At 48.1% G+C, this 14,407-nt stretch overlaps 1 protein-coding gene across 1 annotated transcript in view; it reads right to left on the bottom strand.

Moving 5' to 3' along the window:
• Positions 1-14,407, bottom strand: part of GRK5 (G protein-coupled receptor kinase 5) — a 262,097-nt gene that overhangs the window by 13,599 nt on the left and 234,091 nt on the right. Inside the window, exons 7-11 of the mRNA XM_006831403.1 lie at positions 13,510-13,573; positions 12,464-12,604; positions 9,280-9,470; positions 5,749-5,786; positions 3,829-3,918 (exon numbers count right to left, since the gene is read on the bottom strand). Of these exons, the coding sequence (XP_006831466.1) occupies positions 3,829-3,918; positions 5,749-5,786; positions 9,280-9,470; positions 12,464-12,604; positions 13,510-13,573 (524 nt within the window). The remainder of the gene's footprint in view (positions 1-3,828; positions 3,919-5,748; positions 5,787-9,279; positions 9,471-12,463; positions 12,605-13,509; positions 13,574-14,407) is intronic.

Genomic DNA, 14,407 nt, shown 5'->3' with positions numbered 1-14,407 from the left:
CTGTGTTGGAAGAAGTGCAGCCAGAGTGCTCCTTGGAGGCCAGGATGGCCAAACTTTGTCTCTCATACTTCAGACACATTGTCAGGAGGGGCCAGTCACTGGAGAAAAATATCATGTTTGGTAAGGTGGAGGGTCAGAGAAGGAGAGGAAGACCCCCAGCGAGACGGATTGGCCAAGTGGCAGCATCAGTGGGCTCAAGCATAGCAACAGTAGTGAGGTATTGTTTCGTTCTGTTGTGCATAGGGTCGCAATGAGCTGGTACCGCCTCGATGGAACCTAACAACAACAACAATTGCGTACTTGTCTGACAGTTAGTTGTACTGTGCTGGCTTGTGTTTTGCTGTGATGCGGAAGCTCCACCACTGTGCTTAGCCCAGTTAAGGTTTTAGTGGAGCCTCCAGACTAAGACAGACTAGGAAGAAGAAGAGGTGGACCACTTCTGAATAGTTAGCCACCGAAAACCTCTTGAATAGCAATGGGACATTGTCAGATATAGAGCCAGAGGAAGAGCCCCTCAAGTTAGAAGGCACTCAAAATACGACTGGGGAAGAGTTCCCTCCTCAAAGTAAAGTTGACATTTCAGAATTGGATGGAGTAAAGTTTTCAGGACCTTCGTTTGCTGATGGGGCACAGTCAAAATAAGAAGAAACAGCTGCAAACATTCATTAATAATTAGAAAATGGAATGTACAAAGTATGAATCTAGGAGAATTAGAAGTTGTCAGAAATGAAATGGAATGCATAAAGACATTGTTGTTGTTAAGTGTCATTGATTCAGTACAGACTCATAGCGACCCTGTATAGGGTTTCCCAGGAGCGGCTGGTGAGCTTGAACTGCCAATCTTGCACTAACAGGCCAGCACACTAACCCACAGCACCACACCAGGCCTCCTCTGAAGGCATTAGTGAGCTGATATCGACTGGTATTGGACATTTTGATTCAGACAATCACGTGGTTTATTATACTGGGAATGATAAATTGATGAGGAATAACATCACATTTATTATCAGAAAGCGCATTCTAAGATCTATCTTGAAGTACAATGCTGAGTGAGATAGGGTAATATCCATAAGCCTACAAGGAAGACCAGTTAATACCACTATTATTCAAAAACACCCAACAATCACTAAAACCAGTGATGATGAAATTGAAGAATTCTACCAACTTCTTCAGCCTGAAATTGATCAAACATGACGACACGATGCATTGATAATTACTAGTGATTGAACGTGAAATTTGGAAACAAAGAGGAAGGATCAGTAGTTGGAAAATATGGGCTTGGTGATAGAAATAATGCCAGAGATCACATGATAGAATTTTGTAAGACCAACTACTTCTTTATTGCAAATACCTTTTTCAGCAACATAAAATGCAAACTATACACGTGGATCTCACCAGATGGAATACACAGAAGTCAAATTACTGCATCTATGGGAAGAGACAGTGGAGAAACTCAATGCCATCAGCCAAAACAAGACCAGGGGCTGATGGTGGAGCAGACCATCAATTGCTCAAATGCAAGTTCAAAATACTAAAACAAGTCCACGACAATGAAAACAGTACGTTGATATATCCTACCTGGATTTAGAAACCATCTTAAGAACAGATTTGATGAATTAGACACTAATGACTAAAAATGAGAAGAGTTGTGGGATGGCATCAAGAACATCACACATGAAGAAAGAAAAAAAACCCCAAAAGGGTATAAAAAAATTAAAGCAACTGGAAATGAGGAAATCAACGAGCTGAGCAGAAAATTGTAAAAAGCAACTGAAGAAGACAAAGTATTATAATGAAATCTGGAAAGACCTGGAGTTAGAAAATCTCTAAAGGGAAGAATGCACTCAGCATTTCTCAAGCTGAATGAAATGAAGAGAACCTTCAAGTCTCAAGTTGCCATATTGAAAGATTTCATTGGCAAAATATTGAATGATCCTGGAAGCATCCATACAACATGGGAGGAATTCAGTCTACCAATATGACTGGTCAGTGATCGCCCATTTCAAGAGGTACCACATGACCAAGAATCGATGGTATTGAAGAAAGAAGTCCAAGCTGCCCTGAAGGCATTGATGAAAAACAAGGATCCAGGAATCAATCGATTATCAATTGAAATGTTTCAACAAACTGATGCATACCTGGAGGTGCTTCTCATCTATGCCGAGAAATTTGGCAGATAACTACCACCAGGGTAAACAATTGAACGAGATCCATTATTTGTGCCTATGCCACAAACAGGTGACCCAATGGAATGCAAAAATCATCCTACAAGATCATTTTGCTGAAGATAATTCAGAAACAGTTGCAGCACTACATTGACAGGGAGCTGCCAGAAATCCAATCCGGATTCAGAAATAATGAGGGATATCATCACTTGGGTCTTGGCTGAAAGCAGAGAATACCAGAAAGACGTTTACTTGTGCTTTATTGACTATGCAAAGGTATTCGACTGTGGATACCCTTGTGGTTCAAACTGACCCTGTGGTCCAGTACATTATGCTGCAGCACCACACCAGGACTCCTTTAAACGCACTTTTGTTGTTGTTAAGTGCTGTCGAGTTGGTTCCAACTCATAGCGACCCCGTGTAGCGTTTCCAAGGAGCAGCTGGTGGGTTTGAACTGCCAACCTTGTGGTTTGAAGTCAGTGTTGATCCTACAGCGCTACACCAGGAGTCCTTATATGCACTAGGAAACCAACAAATTCATGCGACTTTCTTTATTGCAATATTTGCAGTGATCTGGAATAGGGCATGTCTGTATATCTGTCTGTGTATCTGTCTGTGTATCTATATTTCTATCTTTGTGTATGCTTTTTTTTTGTGTGTGTGTGTGTGTATGTATTTTTGTTGTTAAGTGCCATTGAGTTGGTTCTGACTCAAAGCAACCCTCGATAGGCTTTCAGAGGAGCAGCTGGTGGGTTTGAGCTGCCCCCAGTGCTTATCCTATAGTGCCACACCAAGACGCCAATCTACTAGACAGCTATATCTACTAGACATCTGATATCTGACATCTATGCATCTCTCTCCCTACCTACCTAACCATCCCCCATCCCTCCCTATCCATCCCCTATCTGTCAGCACTCACACAGACACAACCCAAGTTGTCAAATGTCATGGAATCTGAAAAGGACTTTCTAACACCAGAGAGGACTCCTGGTGTGGCGCTGTGGGTTAATGTGCTGGATAGTAAAGTCGTTTGTACTGCAAGGTTGGAGGTTCAAGCTCACCAGCTGTTCCTCAGAAACCCTATATGGAGTCGCTATGGGTTGGAACATCAACAACACCAGAGACCAAATACAGAACCCTTCTCTGCTCCATCCGTGTCAACCTGACCCAAGGGCAACCCCGAGAGCTCTGGGTCCTCTTCCCCTGGGTGAGACATGCAGGAGGCAGCCCGGTGTCTTCAATTAAAAGAGGGCTCTGGGGAACCAGACTTGAGTTCCAGTCTCCTCCCTGGAACCCCAGGGGCAGGCTGGATCCTCCTTATTGTCTTACTATAACACAGCTAGCAGTGCGCCCCCCCCTCCCCCTCTGAGTCCATCCTTAGGTCCCGCCTCCCCTCAGGGGCTCCATAGGGGGCTGCCCACCAGTCCACTGGGCCTCTGCATCCATGTGGTCTCTCTCGAGCCCCACTGTGTCTAAACTTGTCCCCTGACCCTGTAGAGGGGCCTGGCTCTGGGGTACAGGCAGGTTGGGGGCTGGGGGCTACAGAAATGCAGTTTAGCTACACCCTGGGACTCCTCCACTCCACCCCACCCTGGCTACAACTTCCCACCAAGCAGACACAACTACTTCCCATGGGCATCATACACGAGGGGCTGGCACTCACCCATGTAGCCAACGGTGCCCACTCGACCTCGAATCAGGTCTCCCTCGGGGATCTTCACAGCTAGGCCCAGGTCGGAGATCCGAATGTGACCTGCAGAGAGAGAATCATCAGTGGGGTCCCTGGAAGGGTCCTGTGGATGTTTGATCCCTTCCGGGCCCAGACTTGCTGTGTGATACTGGGCCAGGTACTGGGCCTCTCTGAGCCCTGAGGTCTTCATCAGTCCCATGGAGACCAGGATGCTAATTGACCTTCTCAGGGTGATTGCAGGACCTTCGAGAGCCCAGCTGTTGGAGGGTGTGGGCAAGCCACTATTTCTAGGAGGCCCAGAGGGACACACAGACTCAGCTGGATGTTGGTCGACCTGCCTTGTACAATGTCTTAATGGGCTTCTTGAAGCTGAGGTTACACTGCAGGAGTCTTGGCCCAATTCTGGAATTGCTTCATGGGAAACATGTGAGGCCCTCATGACACGTTGCTTAAAAGGGGAAAAGCCACCAAGCATTTGGGAAGCAGCTCTCTGCCCACCATGCTGGTCTATGGTGTCTGATTAGTTCTTCCCTTTGGAAGCCAAAAAAAAAAGGCAACAGCTAGGTCTGGTGGGGGTAGGGGGTGGAATTGGAGCTCACTCATAGTCTGGAGAAAGCTGATGTCAGAGAAGTGATGAGGGGAACACATCATATAGTGATGAGGGGAACACATCACTATATGAGTGCTGAGCTGGGGTCATGCTACCTCGGGCCCTTTTGCTCTCTGCTGTGGGTACTAGGACCCCTGCTAGTCAGGACCCCACAGTATGGATTTCCCACTCAGCGGGTCCCTGATAAAGGCCACGAAGAGAAGGATGAGATCTGGGGCAGGGGGACATCATTGGTGGTCTGCTTCTGAGACCAGAAGGGTGTAAGGATCCGTGTGGGCTTGGGGCTCGCCAAAGGGGGGCAGCAGGCCCTGCTTCTTCACACGGGAGCATCACCCCAAAACCTCTTGGGTCACTACCATCTGCCTCTCTCTGCCCCTCTTCTCTCAACTCCAGCTGGCCTGACATCTGGGACATTAATGGGGAGGAGACCTGGCCGCTGATATTAACAGACTCCATTGGTAGGTTGGATCCTCTGGGCCTCAGCCTTGTCATGTGTAAAATGGACACAGCCAGAGAAGCCCAGTCCTTTTGGGGAACATGGAGACCTAGTCGGATAAAAGATGTGCAAACCATTCCCAGGGGTGAGAGACTAAAGAGCCGGAAGGGTTATTGTGACGGCTGCTGTTAACCACACCAGTCCCACCCTGCCTCGGAGACAATAATAATACTTCATCAATGCTAATGCCTGACACTTGGGTAGTTGGCCACAGTTGAAAACCAATTTCCCCTCAAATGATCTTACAGGGGTCTCAGCACCCTGCCTCCAACCCTTGGAAGCAGGCAGGGCATGGCCATTAGTTCCATTTTACAAACAATGAAGATGAGGCACGGGGGAGTTAAGTCTCCAGAAGTTAAGCGATTTATCCAACTGTGCTGAAGTCATGGTCAACGCCTCCCTCTTAGCTAGTCCACGCTTTCTCCAGACCCACTCTCCTCCCCAGAGACTGGGACTGAGGAAAGGGGGCTTACACAGCCCCTCCCACGTCCCATGGCACCCACCCCATGAGTCTCTGGGGCACTTTATGTCTATGGGATGTGACGCTTGCCTTAGCTCTGTTGTTGTTAAGTGCCGTGGAGTCGATTCCGACTCATAGCGACCCTGTTTCCGAGACTGTAAATCTTTACGGGAGCAGAAAGCCTCATCTTTCTTCCGCAAAGCGGCTCGTAGTTTCAAACTGCTGACCTTAAGGTTGGCAGCCCGATTTGTAACCACTACACTACCAGAGCTCCTTTGCCTCTATATAGAGCAGAGAAAAGATCTCTCGCACGGCTCCTGGACTTACCGTAGTCGTCTAGCAGAATATTTTCAGGTTTCAGATCTCTGAAAGGGAAAGATAACAAGCATCTTAGTGTGAGCATTCTGGTGTTTGGGGTGCCAACCAGGCCTGAGTGGCCAGTGGACAGATAGTTCATTCTCACTTTTTGGCTCAGGTTGTCTGGTCTCTCTCCGAGTCAAGACAAGAGTTGCTATTTCTCCTTCCAGTAAACTGCTGAACTGATTCTGCTATTTGCCCAAAGCAGCTTCCCAGCCCTGGAGAAAAACTGGGCTAGTAAAGGCCAGTCTGGGCAGCAGCCCCACGTCCCCAGGTGGCACGCGGTTTGCAATGGCTGCTGACTGAAAGATTGTCTGTTCAGACCCACTCATGGCTCCATGTGAGGAAGTCCTGGCTATCTGCTTTCATAAAGATGACCCCACAGAGCACGTCTACTTTGTAGCACTGCCAAGCATTGAAACTGAACCCACAGCAATGGGCTTGGTGTGTTGGCATCAGCCTACAACAGACGGCCGCCAGGGTTGAGGAAACGTCTTCCTTCTGTGTTGACAGCCCTCTGGAGAACTGGGAAGACCCTGAAGTTTCAGGATGTCCAGGGGTGGGCCTGGGAATGATCGACCCCAAAACCACTGCCGACAAACTCATCCCGACTCACAGCGACCCTACAGAACAGAGTAGAGCTGCCCCATAGTGTTTCTAACTCTGTGCATCTTTACAGGAGACTGCCACAATTTTCTCCCCTGGAGTGGCTGCTGGGTTATGGCAGCAGCGCTAACGCTTACCTCACTGCGCGACCAGGGCCTCTTTTAATGGGAATGAAGGAAGAGAATGATGGAAAACAAGACATCAGTTCTAAAATTAAGAGCCAGAGGAAAGAGGGGCAGAGACTTATTAAGGGAAGAGGATGGCAAACTCCCAGGAGAAAGATGGGGACCCCAGGAGATTGGCACACCTCCAATGCCAGCTGTAACCTGGGAGAAAGCGCAGCCGGAAGGCACCCTGGAAGTTTCCTCCCTCTGATGTGGTGCCTCCATCCCAGGGTGGGAAGTGGTGGAAGTGTTGGGCTTTAGGAAAAGTCTTCTCTGTGATGGGGGAGGGTGTGTGCCATTCATAACTCCACTGGGCAGAGGCGCACATCTGGACGCAGGCTCCAGTTCCCAACCAAGTGGCTTTGTTTATTTAACTGATGGCAGCTGTCCTCACAGGGAGTGGCCAACATCCCCAAACCTAGTAAGGCAGCCTGGCAGAGTCATAATTGGTGTTTGTGTGCAGTTATTTATTACAAAATACTTTTGTTGTTGTTGATATTTAAGCTGCATTCCTTTGATGTGCTAACAATTCCAAATAAGGACAAGAGCTATCATCTCAACAGGCCAGCGGCCACCCGGTTGGAAGGACAGCTCACTAGTGGGCACTGGACAGAGCCCAAACCCCTGGGGAGGCCACAGCGAGTTGTCAGGACCATGAGGAGGTACTCTGGTTCCTTTTTCCCCAGAAGAAGAGTTTCTGGGGCTTGGAGGACCTTTTTAAAATGCAATCAAATGCAAGAATCTGTCCTCACAACCCTCGGGGAACTATTTCTAACTTTCTTTTCACTTGAATGAAACTAAAGTAAAAACATAACAGGGGTGATGATGTGTGTGGAGGGAGGAGATGCCACTGAGAGTGTTGTTTCTTATTCTCAGAAATTTCTTGATTCCCTAAAACCTTTACCAAGAGCTCCAGAGCAAAGGCTTCAAACTGGGGTTCACAGGGGTCTTTCCAGCAGGGCCCAGGGGCAGGCAGCGTGAAGGTATGAATTTCTAGATCCTTAACATCGGAATGTTCTACCTCAGAGCCTTTTGGGATCTCTTTCCCACCCTCCCTTTCTCAATAGTGCTCCGGATTTATTAAGAAAAATAGTCCCGTCTTGAGTATTAGTAGTACAATGTCAAGCCCCTAAGGCTTCAAATAATCAATTAGACATAGGATTTACTACTAGTAACTGTGGAGTCCTGGTGTGGTGCTGTGGGTTAGTGCGCTGGACTGGAAAGTCGGCTTGAACTGCAAGGCTGGAGATTCAAGCTCACCAGCTGCTCCTTGGAAACCCTATTCAGGGTTGCTATGGGTCAGAACTAACTCAATGGTCCTTAACAACAACTAGTAACTATATGAGAGTCCTGGTGTGGCACTGTAGGATAAGTACTGGACAGCTAACCACATGGCTGGCAGTTCAAGCCCACCAGCTGCTCCTTGGAAACCACATACAGGGTCAATGTGAGTCAGAACCGACTCAATGGCACTTAACAACAACAACATTAATAACTATATCGGAGTCCTGGTGTGGCGCTGTAGGATAAGCACTGGATGGCTAATCTCACAGGGTTGGTGGTTCAAAACCACCAGTTGCTCTTTAGACACCTTATACTGAACCGACTCAATGGCACTTAACAACAATAGTTAGTAACAATGGCAACTCACAAAAAAATTACTTTACCATTTAGAGCCTTATAATCAAAGGAAAATTTAAAAATATATTGTATATATCTATCTATATAGCTCTGGTAGCGTAGTGGTTACGAATCGGGCTGCGAACCACAAGATCAGCAGTTAGAAACTACCAGCTGTTCCTCGGGAGAAAGATGAGGCTTCCTACTCCTGTAAAGATTTACAGCCTTGGAAACCCTGTTCAGGGTCGCTATGGGTCGGAACCAACTCAACGGCACTTAACAACAACAACAACAATATATCTATCTACCTATCTACCTGTCTTGTATATATATCTTGTATATATCTACCTACCTATTGACCTATCTCTGCCATCCACCTGTCAGTTTGGTGTACTGTGGTGGCTTGTGTGTTGCTATGACAGCATCACCTATGGGGACAGTGGAGTGACCAGGCTAAGGCAGACTGGCAAGAGGCCTGGGGATCTCCTTCTGAACAAGCAGCCACTGAAAACCCTATGGAGCATAGGTGGACTTTGATTCAATAGCAGCTGGGTTTGGGCATCTTTAAAAGTGTGATGTGATTACTCAGTTTCAAAATATTAATGTTTACTGCTATTTAAATATATGATGAAATGCACAGTTTCAAAACATTCTTGGAGGAGGGCTATGAGAAAAGTTTGAAGGCCCTTGTTCACGGACTCTAGATATTTGGTCCTGCAAAGTCCAGGTCCCATGGGACAGAGGACAGTGGGGAGAGAGAGTGAAGGGGCCAGAGCAGGGAGGGAACGCTGTGGGGTGGGGCCGAGCTGCTTGTGGCGGTGATTGCAGACCATCGCCACCAGCTCCAATGAGCTTTCCCTCTCGGTGGGAGGGCACGGTGGAAAGGGGCCTGCCTCATCAACACCCTAGCATATTCTTGTCTTCCCCAAAGAACACTAGCTGGAGAGAGACCCACCTCCCTTGTTTGGTAAGAGTTGTTGTCTGTCCAACATGTGGACCTTCAACAGTGATGACCAGACCTTGAGTCCTGGGGTGAGGACGACTATCGACACAGGGTGGGAGGGTGCAGCCCACCCATTCAGAGTCCGATAAGTGGATGAGTGCCACTCACCTGTAGACCGTGTTCTCCCGGTGAAGGTCCTCCAAGCCACACAGGATCTCTGCTGCGTAAAATAAAGCTCGTTCCTCTTCGAAGCCAGGGTTGCCCATGTTGTAGATGTGGAACTTCAGGTCACCCCCATTCATGATGGTCAGAACCAGGCACAGAGCGTCCTTGGTCTCATAGGCATAAGCCAGGTTGACCTGGGAGTACAAGAGCATCACCCAGTGAGGCTTAGGTGACCACCACCCCACTTCTTCTTGTCATCCTTAAAGCTAGGGCAGGGGACCACAGCAATGCCATGTCGTTCCCCTGAAGCCAGCTGGCTTTATGGTGACCCTGCCTGTTATTCCTTTTGGGCAATGAAGGAGGATGCATACCTAGGCTCTTCCAAATCAGAGGTTACAGGTGAGGCAAAGGGGGTGGAGGCAGGGCACTGCCTGTACTTTCAGTGATTATAGCGGGATGAGGGCTGAGTTTTTGCACTATGTGCATCATCAGCTGGTTAAAACTGTATGTTGCCTTGTTGGTTGGTCACGACAAGCACAATTCGGTTGCCCTCAGGTGGGCGGGGACTCCTCATTGTGGGGTGAGTGGAGGTGGGGTGAGGAAGGGCCTTTGTTATATTCAGTTACTGAGATTGGGGGCTGATTTGTTACAGTAACAGCCTTACCTGCCTGGACCATCACAACATACGCAACCAATATGGCGCCTCACTAGGGCACTGACACGCAGTTTCTCACCACAATGACACTAGGTCAGAGGATCTAGGGAAACCAGAGCTCCTTGGGTTTGCCCACCAAGGGATTTACAAGGTGGTTGTGGAGGGCAGAGGCCTTGGTCTCACACACAGAAAGATGCTCTGGTGATAGGACAAAGGCAGCCTGAATTGACCACCAGGTGCCTTCCCATGAGGGATTTGTCTGGTGGGCTTCCTGTAGCATCCTCACTAGCATTCTGGGGGGCGGTGGGAGCTGGGCATACTGGCTATTAGGGATTAAACTGTCATCTCAAAATAAGGTGGAAATTCTAAGTTGCAGATGCAGTCCTGCAGGGAAATAGAACCTTCTTTGTCCTGTTAATTTGATCAATCTAAGTACAGTGGTGTTCCATAGAGTCAGTTCTGACTCATATTGTTGTTGTGAAGTGCTGTTGAGTCGGTTCCAACCCATAGTGACCCTGTATAGGGTTTCCAAGGAGCAGCTAGTGAGCTTGAACCACTGACTGATAGAGACCCTGTATAATTCTATCTCATGGATACAGTCCTATGTTCATTTGATCGCTCTAAGTATGGAGGTGGTGGGGTGTGCTGTGGAGTTAGTTCTGACTTATAGCGACCCTGTATAGGATTTCTGAGGCTGTAAATCTTTATGGGAGCAGAAAGTCTCATCTTTCTCACTAAGAGTAGCTGACAGATTCAAACTACTGATCCACGGTTAGCAGCTCAGCTTGTAATCCACTATGCTACCAGAGCTCCTTAAGCTAAGTTTTGTTGTTGTTAAGTGCCATTGAATCAGTTCTGACTCTTAGTGACCCGGAGTAGGGTTTCCAAGGAGCAGTTGGTGGGATTGAACTGCCGACCTTGTGGTTCACAGTCCAGTGCTGATCCTACAGCTCCACACCCGGAGTCAAAACTCTAAGTTGTTGTTAAGTGCCAATGAGTTGGTTCTGATTCATAGAGACCCTATATAGGTTTTCTGAGTGGCTGGTGAGTTTGAACCGCCAATCTTGTGGTTTGAAATGACCAACTTTACAGTCCAGCACATTATCCCAAAGTGCCACACCAGGATCCTGGTGGTGGTTATGTGCCATAGAGTCGGTTCTGACTCATAGCGACCCTGTACAGGTTTTCCGAGGCTGTAAATCTTTAGGGAAGCTGAAAACCTCATCTTTCTCCCGCGGAACGGCTGGCAGTTTCGAACTGCTGACCTTGCGGTTCGCAGCCTGATCCTTAACCACTATGCTATCAGGACTCCTAGTGGGTTCTAAATCTAATCACTTCTGAGCTCTTAAAGAAGCAGATTAGACAGAGAAGCTCCCCACAGAAAGACACCACGTGAGAACTGTGTACTAGCCAAGGAACCAAGAAACACCCAGGACAAGTGACAAGGAAGGAATCTGCAAGGCAGAGACCCTGATTTGGATACCGAGCCTTCAGAAGTGTGAGAAAACAAATGCCTGTCCTTTAAAGCAATCCACTCATCTTCACCTGGAGCAACAGAGGAAGGAGAGCCAAGAGAAGGAGGAGGGAATGGAATGTGTGGAAAATTGTCACCAGGAACAACCGCCTCCTTTGTCATGAAACCAGAACTGGATAGTGCCCGGCTATCATCATCGAACATTTTGATAAAAAATTCTACGTTGTTGTTGTTAAGTATGTTGAGTCGGCTCCAACTCACACACAAATCTTTATGTAGAGGGGAAAATACAGAACAGAATTTCAAAGTCTCATGGACTCCCGACTTTCTGGAGCAAGATAAGTCTTTCTGCTCCCGTAAAGATTTACAGCCTCGGAAACCCTAAAATAGGCTCACAATGGGTCGGAACCGACTGCGCAGCACCTACCAACAACAGCAACAACTGCAGCAACCAGACTTTCTGGGGCCATGGAGTCTGGAAGAACCCCGGAAACTAGTGCTTGAGATCATCTTTAAACTTGAAACCCAAAATATCCCTTGAAGTCAACTTAAAACCAAACCCCAGTTTAGCTGAACTAGTAGAGACTGTCTGCCTTGAGCACTGTTCTCTTTTAAGCTGTCTCTATGGGAATCCTGGTGTGGCACTGTGGGTTAATGAGCTGGACTGTAGGGTCAGTTTGAACCGCAGGGTCGGTGGTTCAAGTTCACCAGCTGCTCCTTGGAAACCCTATACAGGGTCGCTATGGATTGGAATCGACTCGACGGCACTTAACAACAACATGGGGTCAAACTGGAAATAGCAACTTGAAAGATTACCCAGAAACCACAGGAGGCAGTATGTATTAGTAAGGGAGGAACAACTAGACAAGGAGGGTGAGGTGGAAAAACAGAATCACATCCCTGAACTGTACTTGCAGAAACCACTGAACTGGTTGTCTGGCTGTGTATCTTCTCAACAACAAAACACTAAGTTCACTAGGAAACCATGACACTGGAGCGCGACCCCTCTGTGAGGGAAGGTCGCCCCTTGATCAGAGTGCGGCGGCCTGGCCACTCACCACAAATGGACTGTTGACTTTCTCCAGAATCTGCTTCTCGTTGAGCGCCATGGACTCCCCTTTCCTCTTTTTGATCCTCTTCTTCTCCAAGCGCTTGCAGGCGTACATTTTACCTGTGGCCCGAACCTGGCAGGCGCAGACCTGAGAAGTAGGCAAGAAGCCAGGGCCATGGGGGCTCTGTGGAAGCTGCCTGAAGATCCTCTATGGCCCGGATGCTGGGCACCAGCATTGGGAGCTGATGGGGTCAACAGTGCTCCCAGCACACAGGGCCTGACCACGGATGATAGCCTTCCATCCCCTCCCGGGAGAAGCCTAGCTCTCAACGGTAAGGAGCCTTCAGGAACATGAAGGTTTGTTGAAGACCCACACCAATGTTCAAAGGACTGGCCAGGGCCTAAAGGACCATTTCCCTTGGAGGCAACTGCATTTTCTCTGCCCCAAGCTTTCAACCAAATGCTGCAATTGCTACCTGGAGACTTCCAAGTTCATAGGAGAAGATTCTATAGGGGCAGAGTGTTGGGAGACCCTTGAGCACTCTGCTTTAGTAAGTCAGGGGAATGGGAGTCAGAACTTTTTGGGTCTGGTCTCAGTTACTGTCACCTGGTCATGTGACTGTTCTGAACCCCAGCTTTCCTCTCTCAATTAGGAATACCAAGTTTTGCCTCAGTTTCTGGGACTATTGGAGAAAGCACAAAGAAATCTCTAATCCCATCATCCACATGGCCAGTGGTGGCCAAGGTCAGTCGGTCTCTCACTTCTCCCTCCCTGTCATTTCTGTCTCCCCTTCAGACACGAACCTGCCCAAGGCTAACTCACCTGCTCACCCCACACCAAGCAGCTGAGGGCAGCTCAACATCCCTCCCTTCCCACCAGAGACATAGTTATCAGAGGTCTCTGATCTTTGCTCTCCCTCACCACCTCCAGACCCCCAAATACCCACATCATCTGGGCACATCCATATGCTCAGGAAGGCCTATTCAGAAGGGGCAGAGAAAGCAACTAGACAACTGGAACTTTCCATTGAAAAAAGGTAGAAGTTCACTCACCTCTCCGAAGCCCCCTTTTCCTAGCACTCGGTACTGCCTAAATGTGTTCTTGGTCACTGGTTGCCTGGAAAAAACAACAACAAAAAAACCCCCAAGAATTCAACATTGATCTCATCACATTAAGATTCAGAATCCGTAAGAAAAAGGCAGGTGCAGCAATGAATGTACCTGGCGGGAGGTACAAGTCTATGACCTCCAAAGTGGCCCGTGACATCATGGCGACAGCCAGCCCTTCAAGGACTCACTCTGGAGCTAGGCGACCAAATCCTGCTGACCTACTGATTTCAAGCTTCCCAGCCCTCACAATTATGTAAGCCAATTTCTTAACTTAATGTCTTAATATAGCTGTATAAGGAGATCTGGTAGCGTAGTGGTTACGAATTGGGCTGCGAACTGCAAGGTCAGCAGTTCGAAACTACCAGCTGTTCCGCGGGAGAAAGATGAGGTGTTCTGCTCCCGTAAAGATTTACAGCCTCGGAAACCCTGTATAGGGTCACTATGAGTCGGAACCGACTCCACAGCACATCACAACAACAACAACATATATACTCGTACACACACAGTACCTTTAGTTCTGTATCTCTGGAGAACCCGGACAGAGATTTTAGTATCAAGAGTTGTTCTAGAGAAACAGAACCTCAAGGATAAATCGGTTCTGGACTTTTTCTGGAAATGGCTGTCTAACCTTTCTGGAATTGGCACCAATGACTCTGTATTTCTAGTTGTAAAGAGGGCACTGATAGTCCATGGCATGGTAGGGCAATAAAGAGATGCAAAGCACCACCGCTGGGCTGTTGTTGTTGTTGTCAGGTGCCATCGAGTCGGAACCGACTCATAGCGACCCCATGCACAGCAGAACGAAACAATGTCCGATACTGGGCCAACCTCACTACCGCTG

Source organism: Chrysochloris asiatica, unplaced genomic scaffold, assembly GCF_000296735.1.
Source record: "Chrysochloris asiatica unplaced genomic scaffold, ChrAsi1.0 scaffold00003, whole genome shotgun sequence".
In the NCBI taxonomy this organism is placed as follows: Eukaryota; Metazoa; Chordata; class Mammalia; order Afrosoricida; family Chrysochloridae; genus Chrysochloris; species Chrysochloris asiatica.
Note: the sequence above shows the minus strand (reverse complement) of the source record. Positions and strands in the feature narration are given on the sequence as shown.